This window comes from Mus caroli, unplaced genomic scaffold, assembly GCF_978045245.1.
Source record: "Mus caroli unplaced genomic scaffold, Mus_caroli_1 scaffold_6, whole genome shotgun sequence".
NCBI lineage: Eukaryota > Metazoa > Chordata > Mammalia > Rodentia > Muridae > Mus > Mus caroli.
In genome coordinates, this window is record NW_028227261.1 from 24,933,523 (window position 1) to 24,954,659 (window position 21,137).

Consider the following 21,137-nt stretch of genomic DNA (forward strand, 5'->3'; position numbering starts at 1 on the left):
TGTAGACCAGGCTAGCTTCAGACTCTGCCTCTTAAGTGCTTTTTTGTTTTGTGAGACAGGATCTCGCTATGTAGTTCTGGCTGACTTGGACCTGACTATGAGACCAGGCTGGTCTGGAACTCACAGAGATTCACCTGCCTTGGCCTCCAGAGTGGTGGGACTAAAGGGGTGTGGCACTACACCAGGCTCTGCATTATTTACTGAAAAACTAAGAAACCTTTGAGTTTTTAAATGTTTGTAAACTAAGTTTGGGTTTTCCCTCAGCTTCCTGCTAGCTTTGTTATGTTTTGGTGAGTTTTGCTTTACGCCTCTTGCTGTTTCCTGGTCTATGGTCATAGTTATTTCATAGGGTTCTGAGAACTAACTGAGATAACTTATGTGAAGTGTTAAAACAGTGTGCCCTTCAAGATGGGTTCCTGTAATCCTCACCTTTGGAAAGTGCAGGCAGGAGATTGGAATTCAAGGCCAGCCTCAGCTACATAGCAAGTTTGAGACCAGCTTGGCTATGGGAGACCCTGTCTTAAAAAGACAGCGCCTACTACCTACTGAGTGAATACATAAAACATGTTATCTGTCATTTGGTTCTTTTTTCTTAAACATAACCAGTTTTTTTTCTCACAGTTTAATATCTATTTACATTCTATATCCCTTAATTAAGCCAAGCTTTTTGACCTTGTCCCTAGAGCAGTACTGGTTTGGTGGGATGAAGGACCATGCATTATACATTTCTCTTTAGACAGTGCCTGGCACAGCAGTGGCTGCTTTGGCATTCAGTATGTACTTAATTGATTTTATCATTGCTAAGTGCGTTCTTCTTGGTCTTGAGTTTGACAATAATAGCTGTCCTTAGTTGACTGCTTTTATGTGGCAGACGGCTTTCTAAACTTAGCCCAAATCGTCTCATTTTATTCTCACATCAACCAACCGAAGCTTCCCTTGTTACTGTCATTCCTTAGGTGAGGAAACAGGACAGAAGACGGTCATCATTTACTTTAGATCACTCAGCTGGGAAGTGCTGGAAGCAACAGTCAGGCATAGGCAGTCCTGCTGATCATGTGCTCCACACCCGTGATTCTGTCCCTTGAGAGGCAGAGTCAGGGGAATCACGTGGAGTTCAAGGGCAGCCTGGGCAAAACTGCAAGTTCTGGGATACTCGAGCCTGCATAGAGAGTTCCAGGCTATGCAGGGCTACATATGGAGAACCTGTCTTAAAAACAAGAACACAGTCTCAATTCAGAACCTGTGTTCTTAACAGCCACATGTGCTGTCACTCTTGTACAAAGTGGGGCGTTACACCTTTGGTTGTTAGTATACAGATTTACTATTCTGTTTAGTGACTGAATTTTTGGGGTGTGTGTGTGTAATAAAAGGTCTCATGTAACCTTTAACTCCTGACCTTCTTGTCTCTGCCTCTCAAGTGCTGAAGATATGTACTATATCACTCCTGACAAACCGTTTTTCAGAAGTTAAATCCCAGCCTTCAAGAGACTGAGGCAAGAGGATCAGGAGTTTGAGCCTAGCCCATCAGGAAATGGAAATAACTTGTTCAGTTTATAGAGACTCTATCTTTATAGTGGGGGTTGGGGATGTAGCTCAGTCTCAATAAATATGTATATCTGTGATGCCTATAGTAGGTAATTTTTACAATTTCTATGTAATATTATTTAAGTCTAATTTTGTGTATAGAATATTGAATTTACTTCATTTTCATAATCAGTGCAAAGACCTTGTTTGGTCTAGATAGTTTTTTTTTTTTTTTTAGGTCTGTGGATTTCCTTTATCTTATTTATTTATTTATTTATTTATTTATTGGTTTGGTTTGGTTTGGTTTGGTTTCTTTGAGAGAGGTTTTCACTGTGTGTTCTTGGTTGGCTGAGAACTATAGAGTTTTGGCTGCCTCTGCCCCTTGAGTGCTGGGATTAAACCACGTTCTATCACACATGGCCTTGTTTGATGTTTTAGTGCAAGTAATGCTTTTTATATTAAATATGTTTGTTTATGAGTGTTTGCCTGTGTGTATGTATGTGTTCTGCATGCATGCCTGGTACCCTCATAGGTCAGAAGATGGACTTACAGACGGTTGTTAGCAGACATGTGTACTTGGAATCAAATCCAGGTCCCTTGCAAGAACAGCGTGTTTTGAGTGTATTGAATTAGAGCATTAGATTGTCTCAAAGAGAATTATTGTACAGTCTGTGTGACAGAAAATTACTTTCAATGTGATTAAATAGGTTTGGACCGTAGTTTGTGGGAAGATTTAGATTTTGCTGATATCTGTTAAAAGTGGATAAGAAGTTGACGTTAGAATTATTCTTGGTGTTGATGTTAGTGACAATGTACGATAATTGATTTACTTCATAGTCTTTGAAAAAAGAGCCTTAGCCAGGACACACCTTTAAAAGGGAGGTCAGTGATAGGAGAGGTTAAGGGCTAGTGGGTTTGCTTTGGGTTTTGTTTTGTTTTTCCCAATCTCTGTAGATATCTGAGATTGCCATGAACAGATCCGGCTTGCCTTTATGTACTAAGTGCTGGGATGATAGGCTTGTGCCACCATGCTAGTCCTAGGCACAGGTATAAAATTGACAAAATTGCTTACACAGAACAGAAGGGGTTGTCTTTACATTTGGTTCATACCAAATGTAAAGTTTCTAATATTAGGAGATACTCAACTGTCTTAATGTAAAATATTTTTTAACTTATTTTATGTGTGTGGACGTTTACCTGTATGTATATGTACCATACCTGAAGAGACCAAAGAAGGTAGGGTGTGGGTCCCTGGAACTGGAGTTAAAGACAGTTGTGAGCTGTCATGGAGGTGCTGGGAATTGAACTTGAGTCCTCTGAAGACCAGCAAATGCTATACTCTACTGAGCCATCTCTTCGGTCCATACCCAGAGTATTTTACCAAGGGTAGGGATGTAGTTCAGTGGTAGAGCACATGCTTAGCATGTGTGAGATCCTTGGTTCACTCCCCAGATGATCTGCACATGCACAGTCATATTACAGAACATTGTAAGTGTTGATCTATTTTATGTGCTGGGGATTGAGCCCAGGACTTTACATATATTGTAGGCAAGCATCCACCACTCGGACAGATCTCTAACAGTAACATGTCAATCAAAAGGGGCTGAGGAGGTAGCTCATTTGAGGATCTGCGTTTGATCTTCAGAACCCAGATGTACTTAAAGTACCAGGAGACTGAGACAATTGAATCCTTGGAGATCAAAGGCAAGCCATAATGTATGGCACTTGAAGGATGACACCCAGGGTTGTTAACTGGCCCACACACTCCCACACATTCTCCTCACCCCAAAATAAAACTTTCATTTGCTAGAATTCTTGGAAAGGGAGTGTTCTGGTTTATAGACTTGGCTCAGGGGTTCAGAGGACCTGGGTTCAATTCCCAGAACCCAGATGGTGGCCCACAAGGACCCATGACTCCAGCACCAAGGGATTGATAAGTTCTTCTCATCTCCTCAGGCACCAAGCACACAAGTGGTGCACAGACATATATGCAGGCAAAATATTCATACACATAAAATTAGAAAAAATATAAATAAAAGGACTATTCACCTTAATCAAGTGGACAGAAGGTCCTTTTAGATTTAACTCATTTTAATAAAAATATTTTCCAAATTGTCATTTTGATATTTTAAACACACTCAAATGAAAGTACATGTCTGGGTAAGTGTTCCTCTCCTGTGCTTTATGTTTTGGGAAGGCTTCCTTTCTTGGGTGGAAGCTGTGTGGGCCAGTGGTCCCTAGTCATTAGTCACAGCTCCTCATGCAGAGCTTACAGAGTGCAGTCTGCAAGAAGCTCTGCCTTAGTGTCAGGTAAATGAAAGACCCTGTCATCCTTTTGGTTTGGATTTTAAGGCATCTGAAAAGTCTGGATGGAAACTTGTAGGAAGATATCTTAGCGTTCAGTGTTATAGAGAAGAGGGGCTGGGGAGATGGTTCAGTGGTTAAGAGCAGTGGTTCTTCCACAGGTCCTGAGTTCAGTTCCCGGCACCCACATGGTGGCTCACAACCATCTATAACTGTGGTCCCATGGGATCCAATTTGCAGATATACATGCAGGCATAGAGATTAAATTCCTTGGAAAAGACGGATGAGCATAGTCATCATGGCTCTAGGAATTCCAGACTTGATTTTAAATAAAGCAGACAAGTCAAAATCTCTTCTTGCTCATCAGCGCCACCTAGGGTCACTTGGGCACCGCCAAAACTGGGTCCTGTCCCACTGACCGATGCTAAGACCCTGAGCTCAGTGAACGTTAACCATACAAGGAGCATGTGGACAAGTGATCGGAAGGAAGGAAGGAAGGAAGAAAGGAAGAAAGGAAGAGCGAGCCAATGAAGGCTCTTCATTCATTCTGGTGCTTCGTAAGCAAATAACTCCAAAGTTCCCAACTTGACTTCCCCAAACTCCTTAACTAGGAAGTCCACATGATTTCAACAAAGGAAACCAAACAGATGAGGGAAAAGTTCTCTCTCGTTTGCAAATACCCAGGAAAGAGCTGATGATTGAGCTTCCTAGAGTATTTAATGCTTTGATGGTAATGGACAGCTAGCTATATACCTTGGTACACTTTTAGATATTCTCTGTTTACCTTCTGCTCCTTCCCCAAAACAGTTGGAACTCACTCTGTAGACCAGACTGGCCAATAACTCAGAGGTCCACCTGCTGGTGCCTCTTGAGTGCTGGGATCAAGGTGTATGCCACCACTGCCTGGCATCAGCTTACTCTCAGAACAGTTTCATTCTGTAGTCTAGGTTGGCCTTGAGGTTCAGATCTCCCCTGTCCTCCTGAGTGCTGGCTGGCAGTCAAGTGTCCACTGCCGTGCATGGCTGCCTGTCTTTTTATTCGTTTAGGTTTATTTATTTATTTGGTCTTTTGAGACAGTCTTGCTTGTGTAGCTCTGGCTGCCCTGGAACTTACTATGTAGACTGTTCTGCCCTTGAACACACACAGATCAGCCTGCCTTTGTCTCCCAAGTGTTGGGATTAAGGAAGGCATGTGCCACTCTGCCCAGTTTACACATTGCATTTATAAGATTAAGAAAGCCACACGTGCCGGGCGTGGTGGCGCACGCCTTTAATCCCAGCACTTGGGAGGCAGAGGCAGGCGGATTTCTGAGTTTGAGGCCAGCCTGGCTACAAAGTGAGTTCCAGTACAGCCAGGGCTACACAGAGAAACCCTGTCTCGAAAAACCAAAAAAAAAAAAAAAAAAAAAAAAAAAAGAGAGAGAAAGAAAGAAAGTCACAGGTAGAGTATCTCTGAGGCACTCATTTGGGTTACAGAAAAACTACATTATTACCCACTATGCATACTTCCGGGACTAGAGTGTTTCATTGTGACTGACTTTGGGAGTCAACAGTGTAGGAGGACTTGGAAATCATTTAATCCTCAGTAGAAGCAGTGTCTAATGAGGGGGTAGGGCATGTAACTCAGTTGACACAGTACTTGTGTGACACACACAAATCTTTAGGTTTATTTCTAGCACTACAAAAGCTGAGCATAATAACCCATGCCCGAGATCACCCAAGAACTCCAGAAGTGGAGGCAGGAAGATCAGAAATTCAAAGCCATCCTCAGTTATGTAGGGAGGCCAACCTTGGCTAAGGGGAACCCTGCCTCAACAAACTACAAGATTTGATGAGAAAAATTGAAAATTCCACACATGTAGTAAGTCTTCAATAAACATTTAGTTAAATCAGGATATAATCTGCAAGTAGTGAAAAAGGCCCAGCAAAATAAAATAGCACACCCAGTTCTGTACATCTGTTAATGGATAAGTATGGCTAAGATGTCAAGGCTCGTATTCCTAGTTTACCTTGATTCACATCTTTTGCCTTACCATGAATACCATGAAGTTGAAGGGAAGAGGCTGACTTAGTCAATATCCTTGTATGCACTGAGTACCTAGCACTGTGCTGGACTCCAGTGAATACAGAGGCAAATTCCCAGAAATGGGAGGACACCGGGGAAGGGAGCAGGTTAGAGCCAGGATATCAGTCTATCTGGAGTTAGGTTAAGGTACTGTCAGATAAACAGGTTGGGGCAAAGTGGAACCCTGGGGAATCAGACCAGCCCTGTGTGACTGCATTCTATTTCCTTTAAGACTCAGCCCTTGGAGAGCAACATTATGTGACTCAAAGCATATAGTCTTCAGAACCAGCCCTGTGTTTGAATTCTAGTTATGGCATGCTGTTCATAACTCAACAGTAGCTTGCCATTTAATTAAAATCTCATTATAATTGCACAAGGTCCTCTATAACCTGGCTTCCCACTACCTCTTTGGCCAGTACTTATCTCTTGCTCACTCAGCTTTAGCAGCACCACACCATTGGCTCTCCTTTTGAGGACTTTGCCCTAGTTAATTACTCTCTTTGCTCGGACTACCCCCTCTCCATAAGTGTCTTGCCCTGCCTGGCATTTTCTTTAGGTCTGTCCATTGTTTCCTTATATGGCCACTCATGTGAGTGAGTACCCTCAGCCTACTCCTTCACCTCCACTTCCGTTTATTTCCTTTGGTAGGATTGTTATCACCTTGTGTTTTTGTTATCCACCCTCCAGATCGTAAGCTTCCGGAAGCAAGTGCCACCTGGTGTATAGGACAATGTGGAATAAGCACTGTTCTCTGAACAAGTCAGGCCTGTCACTCTTGGGCTGCTTCTGCTCACAGGAAGCAGGCGCATGCTAAAGCCTTACAGCGCTGGTTAAGGTCAAATAGAAGCCTGCCAGTAACCACAGTGTCTGCATAGTAAGTGCTCAGGGCTCCTGTCTGCGCCATGAGTTTCTGGGTTCAAACTCAGGAGTCAGACTTTACAGCAGATATCTTTATCTGCTAAGCTGTCCAACTGGAACCAGAAGGATAGATTTTTAAACTCCAAACTTGTAGTAAGTGGACATCCTTGTTGCTTAGCTCTGGAAGCACTGCATATGTGTTACCTGTATGATGTTGACAGTTAGACAACAGCACTGGCTTTGTCACTTGCTTAACTAAGCCTGTTCTTCCGTAGTGTGGTAGCAGGAACGATGCTTTGATGTTATCCAGAGGGAACAGGAAAGGTGCTTGCCCACAGAGGAGCTACCTTTGTCTATGTAGTGTTATCTGTTGAAATTCTGCTGCAACTTAAAAATATATTTCCTTTGTTGTCACCCTCCCCCACAAGATAAGTGAGAGTGGAGAAGGAAGGAAAGGCTGTGCGCCATCAGCTGTAAACACCAGCCTGGCAGTGATGGTGCACGCCTTTAATCCCAGCACTCGGGAGGCAGGAGCAGGTGGATCTGTGAGTTTAAGATCAGCCTGGTCTACAGAGTTAGTTCTAGAACAGCCAGGACTACACAGAGAAACCCTTCCTTGAAAACAAAACAAAACAAACAACTAACAAAACTAGTAGTAAACACCACTTCATGCAGACAAACTAAGAATATTCTATTAATGAGTTCTGTTCTTTAGGTATCGTGAGTTTGCTTGTGTGAAGTCTTGGGTTCAATTCATAAGGAGACAGACGGATGAGACACAGGCATACATACGCATACATACACATAATATACAACTATCTGCCAGTTTAGTGTATCTTTCCCCTCCTTCTCTGACAACTTGGGGAAAAAAAATAGAAAGCAAGGCAAGAAGAAATCAAGGGCTCTGTCTCTGTGTTGCAGAAACTGGTGCCCGAACAGGGATAGGAAGGTTCCAGGCAGAGCAGTACTAACATGCTCCCTATTGATCGCCCTAGACCTCTTCAGGCAAGGAGATTAGATGTCAAGGATCCGAACATGAACATTCATTCCCAGGCTACCAGATATCTAGGGAAAAGGAAGGGCTGAGTAAAACTGTGTGTTTGGCTGTGATGCCATGTTTGAAAAGAAACACAGCCGGGCGTGGTGGTGCACGCCTTTAATCCCAGCACTCGGGAGGCAGAGGCAGGCAGATTTCTGAGTTCGAGGCCAGCCTGGTCTACAGAGTGAGTTCCAGGACAGCCAGTGCTATACAGAGAAACCCTGTCTCGAAAAACCAAAAAAAAAAAAAAAAAAAAAAGAAACACTTTCGATTGGAGTCTTTATGCCTGGGGATGAGTTTTTACTGTGTTACTTTTTATGTGTGCATAGATAAGATACATGTATCTATTTTCTAACTTTTATTCCTATGAAAGTTAGAGAGTGTGTATACAATTTAATGGAGTACTTGATACTAGAAGTGTTTAGCCAGTGTCCATCTGTTACTGACAATGAACCTGCATTGTTTTTCTAAAAAGCATTTGCTGTAGAATGGCTTTTTTGTATTGGTGGATAAGTCTTGTTGTTTTTGAGACAGAATTTCCTGTATTCCAGACTAGCTTTAAATTTGCTATATATCCAAAGATACCTTTTGAACTTAAAGGCATACATCTGTTTTTTTCATGCAGTGCTGGAGATTCAACCCAGGGCTTCATGCATGCTAGGCAAGCTCCCTACCAAGTAAACTACATTTGTAGCGCCCATGGGTTAAAATTGCTGAAAGCTCATATAGTGACTCAAAACTTGTAATGTCAAGAAAAATGGGATTAAAAAAGAGAATCAGGAATTCTCCCACTAGACCATTTATTCTCTCCCTTATGATTCCTTTGGGTCACCGAGAATAATTCTTTTCTTATTTATGGCTGATAATCCAACTAGACTAAACTATCTGGAGTCTAACTCATAGAATGTGAGGCAGGAAGATAGGAGATTGAAGCTAGCCTAGTCTACAGATGGAGACTGTCTCACAAAAACAAGTCAGAAGATATTGTCGAAGATTGTTGTAGCTTTGAGACTACAAAGGTGATGACTGCTTCCTTGCCCTTTTTTTTTTTTTAAGATTTATTTATTATTATATCTAAGTACACTGTAGCTGTCTTCAGACACACCAGAAGAGGGCATCAGATCTCATTACGGGTGGTTGTGAGCCACCATGTGTTTGCTGGGATTTGAACTCAGGACTTTCGGGAAGAGCAGTCGGTGCTCTTAACCATTGAGCCATCTCTCCAGCCCACTTCCTTACCTTTTTTATGCTACTAAGATGGAAGCCTTGACCTTGGGCATCACACTGCCAGTTTCCTGCCTTCCCAGTCCTAATGGGGGTGAAATGTTTAGTGTCATGGGACATTTAGAGGAATTATTCAGTTCTTTGGAGAAGATAAATAGAACTACCTTCTGAACCTTGCAAAAGCACTGTGGAGGAATGTGTTTGTAAAGATTTGGCTTTAACATGATTCCTGTTACTTGCATGTTAGGATATGGGGTGACCAGTGATCTGCAGAATAGGGTGCTCATGATGAATGTGGGGTTTTTTGTTGTTGTTTTGTTTTTTTAAATAAATCTTTCCTCCTTTTTTTTTTTTCTAGCTGCTCAGATAAAGAATTTGATGAGCCAACTTGGAACTAAGCAGGACTCAAGCAAACTCCAGGAAAATTTGTGAGTAGCTTCCCCAAAAGGTTGAGTTTTGTGAGAGCCCCAAAAGGACATAGGCCTTCCTCATGGAGGTGAGGTCAGAGTGGGAGGTGAGGGTTGGGTGGTGATAGCTGGACCTGGAAGAGGGGAGCAAAGTATTTCAATGGATCCAGATTTCTGCTGCCTTGAGCTGTTTCTTCTCTTGGTCTGGTTTGCGGAATAGTTTAAGAGAGGTAGAGAAGGAACTCCCTCCACTCTCAGCTGCCTCAAGGAGCTGTGTCAGTGTAACCCTGCGTGGGTGACCTTCCCACTGACACGTGACTCCTGATGATTTAGGCTACTTGGATTTCCAACTTTAACTAAGAGACAGTTATTCTCAGTGACACAAAGGAGCCAGAGGGAGAGAATAAATGGTCTGGTGGGAGAACCAAACCTTTTTGTTGGTGTTGTTCTTTTTAAATCACATTTTTCTTGACTTTATTTTTGTTTTAAAAGTTCTATTCTTGCTGAGTGTAGTGGCACACACCTTTAATCCCAGCGCTGGGGAGGCAGAGGCAGGCAGATTTCTGAGTTGGATGCCATCTTGGTCTACAGAGTGAGTTCCAGGACAGCCAGAAGTACACAGAGAAACCTTGCTTCAAAAAAAATCCCAACAAAACAAAACAAAATGTTCTATTCTTTGGGGTGGAGAGATAGTTCAGCGGTTAAGAGCACTGGCTGCTCTTCCAGAAGGCTGAGGTTCAATTCCTAGCACCAACTTGGTGGTTCATGACTGTTGATAGCTCTATTTCTGTGGGGTCTAGCTCTCTTTTCTGGCCTCTGTGGGCACTGCACATATATGGTGCACAGACAGACGTTGCAGGCACATACGCATAAAATAATAAAGTAAAAATTTTATTCTTTGGTGCTGGAAAAATGGCTCAGCAAATAAAGAAAAGTATTTGGAACCTACATGGTAGAAGGAGAATTCAAAATTCTGGAAAGTTGTTCTGTAATGTCAGCATATCTCATGTGCATCCTGGCACACCTGTGTCCAAATCCATCATGGTACACCTACACACACATACAAACATACACTAAACAAATAAAATGTAATTTTCTCTTTAAAGTTCCGTTTTTTATCTCAGACTGGGCTCAAACTCACAGAGATCCTCTTGCCCATGCTGGGACTAAAGACGTGCAGCCCCGTAGTCCAGCTCTGTTCTTTACTGTAAAGTTGGTTGAGCAGCACTGTTTGCTTCCTCGAGATGTTGTGAGATGAGCGAGTAACTGTTAGCACAGGGAGCTATTCTAAGGAGAGGTGACATGTCTGCATATGTTAGTGCTTCTAGAATGCTCTGGCTCCTGATTGGCTCCCTCTTGTTATCTCTCTGGTTTTCTAATCTTAGAAGCCTGCTTGCAGTGAAAAATCACTGTGGTGTCCTGGCCACTAAGGCTGCTGAAACAGTAGATCATAGGCCAGATAGTTTATAAACAATCATAATTTTATTTTTCATAGTCCCTAAGGCTGAGAGGTTGAATGAAGATCAAGGCTCTGGCAGATAGCGTGTCAGATGAGGGCCCTCTTTTCCGACATTCCAGAAGAGGGCACCAGATCTCGTTATGGATGTTTGTGAGCCACCATGTGGTTGCTGGGAGTTGAACTCTGGACCTTCGGAAGAGCAGTCGGGTGCTCTTACCCACTGAGCCATCTCACCAGCCCGAGGGCCCTCTTTTCCATGGAGAATGTTTGGGGTTTGTTTTGCTTTTGAAATGGTTTCACTATAAAGCCCTGGCTGCCCTGAAACTTACTATGTAGACCATCTAGCCTGGAACTCCTAGCGATCTTCCCACCGCTGCCTCCCAAGTATAGGGATGAAGGCATTTGCCATCACTAGGCAGGTGGTGCTTTGCTACCCGGGCCTTACTTGGTGGAATGCTTTCTTAAAAGGCCCATCACAGGCTAATCATTTTCTTTCTTTTTTAAAGATTTATTTCTGTATGAGTACACTGTAGCTGTCTTCAAACACACCAGAAGAGGGTATTAGAGTCCATTACAGATGGTTTTAAGCCACCATGTGGTTGCTGGGACTTGAACTCAGAATATTTGGAAGAACAGTCAGTGGTTTTAACTTCTGAGTCATCTCTCCAGTCCGTTAATCATTTTCTAATCCTACCTCCTAATAACATCACTTGGGGGCTTAGGAGTTCAACGTGAATTCAGACCACAGCATGTGGCTTCTCTGTCACCCCATAAAACTTTTGTAGAAATGGCCGGAGAGGAGAGGACGCCATGATGGGAAGAACCTGTGTTTATTTATTTTTATTTCCATTGCATCGTATTTATATCCATGTTCTTCCTCTTGAATTTCTTTGTTTGTTTGTTTTTTGTTTTTAGACATTTATTGTAGAAAGGCAGAGAGAGGGAGAGAGTAGGGAAGTAGAGGCTGGCCATGGCCACATGGAGAGAGGTGGAAAGGGAAGATGGAGAGAAGGGGAGTAAGGGGTAAGAATAAGAGGAAGAACTCCCTTGAATTTCTTTTTCCGTCCATCCGTCCATCTGTTCATCCCATTTTGTTTTAGAGACTGGCCTCAAATGTTCCTCCTATATCAGCCTCAGAGAAGCTAGAGCTGTGATGGAAGTCTCAGCACCCATCACCTAGCTTCTTTGTGTTTTTTGGTTGTTAGTGTTTATGGTGCTACAGACTGAGTCCATTATCTTGCAGAAGAGGTAAGAGCTCAAAACAGCATAGGGTCCAGATGCCAGGCACAATGATGAAGCGGGGTGGGGGGCAAAGGGAAAATCCCCACAAGGAACCAACTTTTGGTTGGGAAGAGCTTGGGAATGGGTCTTTGGAACTTTTTCCTAGGTATGTAGGAAGCTAGGCGTTTAATACGTTTTCATCTAACGGCCCTAGTCAGGGGACTAATAAGTGCTGACCGTGCAGAGCTCCTGGGAGGTCAGTAAGAACTTTAGAGTGAGTTCAGTGTGTTAAAGCCATTAGGTTTGGGTGTAGGTAGTAATTACTCCTCTCTTTCCATAGAATACAGACATTCATTTCTTCCTAATAGTTGAAGCTCCTGGTCTGTGCTTGCTTCAGCAGGTATCATTGAGTGAGCATCTTTCTGCTCAGTGGAACTGCTTCAGTAATGGAGAAGGCCTTGCCGTGGGCTTGTGAGCACAGCACTGAAGGAAGCTCTTGTTCTAATGGCTCTTCATTCCTTGTACTTGGAGTCCCTGAGCACAAAGTAACGATAAGAGCTCTCTCAAGAAGCCACAGCAGCCTGACCCTGTCTTTTCTCTCTTAGGCAACAGTTACAGCACTCCACAAATCAGCTCGCCAAGGAAACAAATGAGTTGCTGAAGGAATTAGGGTCCTTGCCCCTACCCTTGTCTGCATCAGAGCAGGTTGGTATTTTCTGTTTTGTTTATTAATAGAGGAGGATTTTGTTCTGATGGAGTGGTAGTATAGAGAACAAAAGTAGGGCTTTGGTTCTCGATAAACATTCTCTAAACCTTAATTTTCTTACTACCTTCCCCAGTTTCGTTTCTGTTGCTATGATAAAATACCACAACAAAAAGCAACCTAGAGGAGAATTCACAATTCCAGATTATAGTCTCTTTTTTTTTTTTTTTTTTTTTTAAAGATTTATTTACTCAATATAAGTACACTGTAGCTGTCTTCAGACACACCAGAAGAGGGCACCAGATCTCATTACGGATGGTTGTGAGCCACCATGTGGTTGCTGGGAATTGAACTCAGGACCTCTGGAAGAGCAGTCAGTGCTCTTAACCACTGAGCCATCTCTCCAGCCCCCCAGATTATAGTCTCTTAGTGTGGGAAAATCAAAGTAGCAGGAACTTGGAGCACCTCGTCCCATCTCGTCCACACTCAAGAGGAGAGAAATGAGTGTGTGTGTGCTTGTTCTATTCTCACGTGCTGTGCTTCGCTCCATTTTTCTACTTTTTTAAAAAAGTTTTTTTATTATCTTTATGTATGTGAGTACATTGTTGCTCTCTTCAGAGACACCAGAAGAGGACATCAGATCCCATTATAGATGGTTGTGAGCCACCATGTGGTTGCTAGGAATTCAACTCAGGACCGCTGGTAGAGCAATCAATGCTCTTAACCGATGAGCCATATCTCCACCCCCATTTCTCTCCTCTTACACAGCTCATGATCTCCTACCTAGGGAATGGTGCTGCCTGCAGTGGGCTGGATTCTCCTACACTAATCAGTTTAGTTAAGACACTCTCCTATAGACATGTTGACAAACCAATTCAATGTAAACAATCACTCATTGAGATTCTTTTCCTAAATAATTATAGGTTGTGTAAAGATAACCATTAAGCTACCCACACAGAGAGGCAGGATGACTATTGTGGCAATAATGTCTTACCAGGTGTAGCAAAGTGCCTGGCATCCATTGTGTCCTGAGTGTGTCATGGCTACTGCTAATCTTAATAACATATTACAATGTATTTAGCCAAGGAGGAATCTCAGTGTTTGCATCTCTGGACTTTGGTATCAGCTGGGCTTGCAGGCTGGGTCTTTAGTTTGTTTTATGCCTTATATCTATACATTTTGACTAAATAGCTTTCACATCTTGCAGTCACTTTTGTATCTCAGGTCACTCATAGGTGTTAGGATAAAGGAATGCTCAGGGAAGACTTCTTTTCCAGCTGGAGATGTTCTGTCATTGAGTGCTTACCTGGCTTGTGTACAGCATCACTAACAATGCATTTTAGTGCATGTGCCCTCTGGTTATCTCTGTGTGGCTGATGGTCCTTACTCATGCTGAGGCTTCAGTGATGGGCCTGTTCTCCTTCCATCCATTTCTTCCACCTTGCTTCCAAATCATCCCTTTCTTCTAGCTGTACACTGAAGGAGTACACATTTGCCAATAGTTTCTATGGTATTGACAAAGGAGTCTAATTGCCTGATGCAGGCAAAGTCTTATAAGTGCTTGAGAATGAAATACTAGCCCCAGCAAAGTATAAATAGAAGGTTAGGTCTGCTACCAAAACCTTCATCTAATGTGTTCTAAAGCCAAAGACTTTTGGATTACGCATGCTATTTTTCCCTCCATTAGCCTCGGTCATTAAGAACACAAAGTAGAGTTGCAAACATGCTCTCCTCCGTGAAATGCAGTTCTCTCTCTCCCGTTGTGCTGACTTCCCTTTGCCTTCCTGTATCCAACCTGGCTCATCCCCATTACTCATCTTTTCACCAGTGCCCTGTATGTTAGGTCAGCGGCTCTCAGCCTGTGGGAGTCAAATGACCCTTTCACAGGGGTCACATATCAAATATTCTGAATATCAGATATTTACATTACAATTCATAGCTAGCAGAATCACAATTATGAAGTAGCAATGAAAATAATTTTATGATTGGGGGTCACCATAACATAAGGTACTGTGTTAATGGGTTACAGCATTAGGAAGTCTGAGAACTACTGTGTTAGACCATATGTCCTGCTTTCTGTTTCCCATGCATACATACTGTTAGCAGATCTCTCAGCTGTTGACTACTGTGGCCTTTTTTGGTGCCCCCTTCTTTTGAGACAGTATTTCACTGATGGTGCCCAAGATGGGTTTCAGCCTTCTTCACTGATTCTTTCTCAAAGTTGGCATACCCCAGAGTTCTGCTATCGATCTTCTGATTTCCTTTCCTCAGCCTTTCTTCCCCAGGAGTTTTGCTTATCTGATGGCATCAGTGTCATCTATATAATGATGGCACCCAGATAGTTCCCAAACTTGAGCTCTAAAGCCCTCAGTTATTTCATTGTGTTTCCTGCTATGAAATAACTGAGTTATATTCAGTTATTACCAGTCCTTGTTCAACTCTTCTCTCAAACTTATCTGTGGTACTGGGAATGGAATCCAGAGCCTTACATATGCCGGATGGATATCTGATCTACTACTGAATTATATTTCCAGTCCTTGCTATATCTCCTCTTGAATATACTCTCTCCCTACAAAGTATAGCAATAATGGTCTTATTCTGAGTTTCTCATTCAAATCTGTGAAATAAGTTGATTGGTATATTTATCATCACAGAAATAATTTGCAAATAAGGGTTGGGTACATACAGCACTTAGCTGGTATGTGCAGAGTCTTTGGTTCCATCCCTAGCATAGGGAAGAAAAAAAAAATGTACCTTTTGATCAAAAAAAAAAAATTGAAGGAAAGTGTAAATTACTAATTACAATGAGACTCACTTTAACTTTAGTTATGGTAATTTAAAACTGACAATAATGGAAGGATTTTTTTCATAAAATGTAGTAAAAACAAGTTCATAAAATGAATGCACTAATTAAAATTCCTAATTTTAAAGAATATAGTAATACAGAAATATGATATATTTTAAAAATGGCATTTTGGGACAGAGGGAAACTCAGTATGGTTCCTTGGTATGTGTGTATAAGCCATGTGTTTGACCCAATCAGTAATTTATATTTATTTATGTGTGTGCTTGTGGGTTGGTCAGTTGGTCTCTCTGTATAGTCCTGGCTGTCCTAGAACTCTCCATGTAGACAAGACTGGCTTCAAACTCCAACTGCCTCGGCCTCCCTAGTTCGTGTTGGGATCAAAGGCGTGTGCTACCTACCATGCCCAGCTTCAGCAATTTTAGATGGCATGGTTAGGAGTGGTGTTCCTTCCTTCCTGCAACAGTTCTGCCTTTGCACCAAGTGCTGGGATTACAGCTCACAGAATTTTCTTTGGGGGGTTGTTTCTTTGAGACAAAGTTTCACTTCGTGGCTCTGGCTGGCCTAGAACTGACTTTATGAGGCTGACCTTGCACTCAGTGCCTGCCTCTGCCTCCCAAGTGCTGGGATCGAAGGTGTGAGTCATTGTGTCCAGCCTGTTAAAATCTTTTTTTTTTTTTTTTTTTTTTGGTTTTTGGAAACAGGGTTTCTCTATCTCTATGTAGCCCTGGCTGTCCTGGAACTCACTCTGTAGACCAGGCTGGCCTCAAACTCAGAAATCCGCCTGCCTCTGCCTCCTGAGTGTTGGGATTAAAGGCGTGCACCACTACGCCCGGCTTGTTAAAATCTTTTTAATGCAAAGATTAAAATCCCAGAAAGAAGAAAATTTTCCTCACCAAAATTGGCTTTCAGTATTGCCATCACTTTCCTGGGTTTGAAGCCTAAGTCATTCTGACTTTACCTTCTTCCTCCGTCTCTAGTCACTAAGTCGTAATGTTTCTTAAACTCCTTTTTGTGACCCAGTTACTACCATTATGTCCTTCTACCCATTAAACCTAGATTGTTGTAGTAATTTTTAAATTTTCCTTCCAGCTAGCAAGCCTCACAGCCTAATTTCTCCACATTAGTAGGTTGTCCTTGCTAGGCAGTGTCCCCAACTCTGTTGGTCCACTCCTCAGAGGTGACCCTGAGTGCACTAGTTTGACCCTGCTTCCCTGTTTTTCTGTTTTAGCTCTCTTATGAATACACCTTTGGGTCCAACCAAACTGCCTCTTTTTTTTTTAAGATTTATTAATTTTATGTATGTGTCTACACTGTCACTTTCTTCAGAAGAGGTCATTAGACCTCATTTCGATGGTTGTGAGCCACCATGTGGTTGCTGGGATTTGAACTCAGGACCTCTGGAAGAGCAGTCTTAATCAGTCTTAACCTCTTAATCACAGAGCCATCTCTCCAGCCCCTCCTTTTTTTTTTTTTTTATAAGTTATGATATAGGAAAATAAACTATTTTTAAAATACAGGCCGGGCGGTGGTGGCGCACGCCTTTAATCCCAGCACTTGGGAGGCAGAGGCAGGCGGATTTCTGAGTTCGAGGCCAGCCTGGTCTACAAAGTGAGTTCCAGGACAGCCAGGGCTATACAGAGAAACCCTGTCTCGAAAAACCAAAAAAAAAAAAAAAAAAAAAAAAAAAAAAAAAAATACAGTATTGGCTGGGCAGTGGAGGTACATGCCTTGGGAGGCATAGGTAGGTGGATTTGTATGAGTTTAATGACAGCCTGGTTTACAGATGGAGTTCCAGGACAGCCAGGGCTGCACAGAAAAACCCTGTCTTGCAAAATCATTAAAAAAAGAAGAGGCAGAGGAGGAGGAAGAGGAAGATGAAGAGCAGGAGAGGAAGAAGACATTATTTAAGTCAGATCTGTAGCTCAGAGCAAGTTCTCAGTTTATAGTTTTTGAGAGAGATAAGTAGTGTAGTGAAGATAGCCTGTAAGTAAATAAAGTAGTGGTGGTTTTTTTTTTTTAAGTTCTTGAAAATTTTAAAACTCAAAAAGAAAACCTGTAAAGAATAATGGTAATTTTGAGGAAAACTAATAACTTAGTATAGGAAAATGGTTTCAATACCCTCTCTTAAAAAAAAAATAGATGCACTGAGCTCAAAATTCTTTACTATGCATTTAGATTCTCCAGGGACCAAATATTCCAAATTGCGATTCCTTTTGAGTATTGTGGTAAATGCACGTAGCCCCAAGTTTGTCCGCGTGCTCTGACCTGGGCCGTAGGGCTTAGCTGGGACTGTGATTCATGAAGGAAACAACCAGCATTTAAGGAAAAGCCGATTCTGTAATAACTCCTGTACTTTGAAATCTCTAAAGTGCGCAATTGTGCTTTTAATCAGTATTAAACCAAATAGTTCTGAGTTCACTTGAGATTTCAGGTTCTTCTTTGCTTTGTTCAGCGCCAGCAGAAGCTTCAGAAGGAGCGGCTCATGAATGACTTCTCGTCGGCCTTAAACAATTTCCAGGTTGTGCAGAGAAAGGTATCTGAGAAGGAAAAGGAGAGCATCGCAAGAGCGAGAGCCGGATCTCGTCTTTCTGTAAGTTCCTTCCCGAGAGAAGGCCTTTAGCAGCCCAGAGGGTGCAGCCCGGCGCGCCTCCTGTCTCCACCAGATACCGTGCTTTATGTTCTCCGTCCAACTGAAAGGCAGCTTCACCTTCTCCCATCTCGTATTTGTTTCTTACTCAAGACAGATTGCCAGAGTGTCACTTATAGATGTGGTCGGAGCGGAGGCTGTCCCTCCTTAGTACCGTAGCCAAGGCAGCTCTTATTTTGTGTATCTCTGGCATGTTTTTAGATAACAGCAGCTACAACCATCTGTTTTCTAGGCAGAAGACAGGCAGAGAGAAGAGCAGCTCGTCTCATTTGACAGGTAAAAGGTCACTCATCCAACATGCTGGATAGTTACTGTGAGTCCACCCCTTTGTGTCTATTTTTCTTTCTTTCTTTCTTTCTTTTTTTTTTTTTTTGTATGTTTATAGAGGTTTTACTTGCATGTAATTCTGTGCACCATGTGTATGCCTGGTGCTCACAAAGGCCAGAAGAGAGCTTTGGGTCCCTTCTAACTGGGGTTTCAGACAGCTGTGAGCTACCTGTGGGTGCTGGGAATCAAACCTGGGTCCTCTGTAAGAGCAACCAGTGATCTTGACTGTTGAACTGTCTAGTCTCTTTGTGACTATTTTTACTTAAAAATTTAAAAAAAGAAATCAGGGCTAGTTGTAGTGGCACATGCCTCTAATCCCAGCACTTGATAAGCAGAGTCGAGTGGATCTCTAAATTCAAAGCCAGCTTGGTTTACATAGTGAGTTCTAGGACAGCTAGAGCCACATAGTGAGAACCTATCTCAAAAAGAAAAAAGGAAAAGAAAAGGAAAGGAAAGGAAAGGAAAGGAAAGGAAAGAAAGCATAAGTAAATAAGATCAGGATTTGAGCCAGGCATGTAATGCCTACCTGTAACCCTGTCAGTTTAGGGGATGAGGCAAGAAGATCAAGAGAATAGGAGGCAGCCTAGGCTACATAGCTTGTCTGTCAAATAAGTCAATAAAGAGTTGAAGAGATGACTTAGTGATTAAGAACACTGGCTGCTTTGCAGAGGAACAGGCTCAGTTCCCAGTTCCTGTGGTGGCTCACAGCTGTCTGCAGTCTAGTCTCAGAGGATCCACTGCTGTCTTCTGGCTACCACATGCCGTGCCCAGCTCCAATTTTTTTTTTTTAAGATTTATTTATTTTGTATATATGAGTACACTGTAGCTGTCTTCAGACACACCAGAAGAGGGCATCAGATCCCATTACAGATGGTTGTAAGCCACCATGTGGTTGCTGGGAATTGAACTCTGGAAGAACAGTCAGTGCTCTTAACCATTGAGCCATCTCTCCAGCCCCCCCAAATTTTTTAAATTTAATAAATAGCACTATTTTTTTGTAAGTGTACTCACAGCTATCTGAAACTCCAGTTTCAAGGGATCCAAAGCTCTCTTCTGGCCTTTGTCGGCACCAGGCATACGCATGGTGCACAGAATTACCTGAAAAAAAATCAAGTTGCAAATATTTTATTAGCTTTTAGTTTGGTTTTCTCTCTCTTTTTTTTTTAAGATTTATTTATTTATTATACGTAAGTACACTGTAGCTGTCTTCAGACACACCAGAAGAGGGCACCAGATCTCATTACGGATGGTTGTGAGCCACTATGTGGTTGCTGGGATTTGAACTCAGGACCTCTGGAAGAACAGTCAGTGCTCTTAACCGCTGAGCCATCTCTCCAGCCCCCCAGTTGGGTTTTCTCTTAAGTGGAGTCTTTTCCAAGGAAATTCCTGGGAACCAGATGTGGTTCTGACAGATAAGCTGGTAAAACCCTGTCTGGTGGCTTAGTGTATCTTCCTCCCTTTACTTAGTGCCTCTGGCTCCAGCCCCGCTTATACTTTGAGAGTCTCCTGGAAAGCTGGGTCTGGGTAATACATCGAGTCAAACCTCTGAAACCTCTGGATACTTCCTTTGTCTAGCAAATGCTAGCAAGACTGAAACAAACAAACAAACAAACAAACAACCTCAGTGGGAAAGGCAAAGAGGCCTGTTCTGCATAGTTCTGCCTCCTCTCAGTTCCGCCTGTGGCTGAAGCTTTCTTTTCTGTGTATCACCTCTTTGCCTCTGGATGAGAACACGGCCCACAGGGATTTTGTGCGGATAGCTGAAGAGTCGGGTCCTGCGTAGCACCTGCCTAGGTTCTGCTGTTAGCAGAGATGTAGTTACGTCTCCTCATACCTTAGAGAGAAGGAGTCAGCTGGAGTGCTTGTCTCCCTGTAGCCATGAAGAGTGGAACCAAATGCAGAGCCAGGAGGAAGAGGTGGCCATCACTGAGCAAGACCTGGAACTTATCAAAGAGAGGGAAACGGCGATTCGGCAGCTGGAGGTGAGAGGCAGGCTATGGCTTTTATTTGGCTCAAGTGTCTGCATATATTAGGGAAAAAAAATTTTTTTTTGTCAGATTTATATGAAAAGGGCTGTATTAAGTCTTTGTGTGTTTGTGTTTTTTTATTTTATTTATTTTATCGTAAGTACACTGTAGCTGACTTCAGACACACCAGGAGAGGGCATCAGATCTCATAACGAATGGTTGTGAGCCACCATGTGGTTGCTGGGATTTGTACTCAGGACCTACGGAAGAGCAGTCAGTGCTCTTAACCGCTGAGCCATCTCTCCAGCCCCTTTGTGTGTTTTATATTATCTATAAATTTAGTTGTGGCAAAATTGAACTTCTGCTATGTTCTGTTGGCCTGGCCACTCAAAAGCTCCTGGATTCTTGCTCAAACTCCATTTACTGTATGGTCTCTGGGAGAGACACATGCATGGAAAACAGCAAAGCAAGCGATACTATGTTGGTTCCTAGAACTTTCACATCTCAGTAGCTCTCTCCAGGTTAAGCAGGGTTCTGTGTGGAGAGCTCTTTTCATAGTCTCATAGCCCAGCAGAAAGGCAGGCTCC

The 21,137-nt window shown here is 42.6% G+C and overlaps 1 protein-coding gene across 1 annotated transcript in view; it reads left to right on the forward strand.

The window, feature by feature from the left end:
• Stx12 (syntaxin 12) overlaps nucleotides 1–21,137 on the forward strand; it is a 31,407-nt gene that overhangs the window by 3,779 nt on the left and 6,491 nt on the right. The window contains exons 2-6 of the mRNA XM_021161027.3: nucleotides 9,372–9,441; nucleotides 12,706–12,805; nucleotides 18,062–18,199; nucleotides 18,489–18,532; nucleotides 20,460–20,565. Of these exons, the coding sequence (XP_021016686.1) occupies nucleotides 9,372–9,441; nucleotides 12,706–12,805; nucleotides 18,062–18,199; nucleotides 18,489–18,532; nucleotides 20,460–20,565 (458 nt within the window). The remainder of the gene's footprint in view (nucleotides 1–9,371; nucleotides 9,442–12,705; nucleotides 12,806–18,061; nucleotides 18,200–18,488; nucleotides 18,533–20,459; nucleotides 20,566–21,137) is intronic.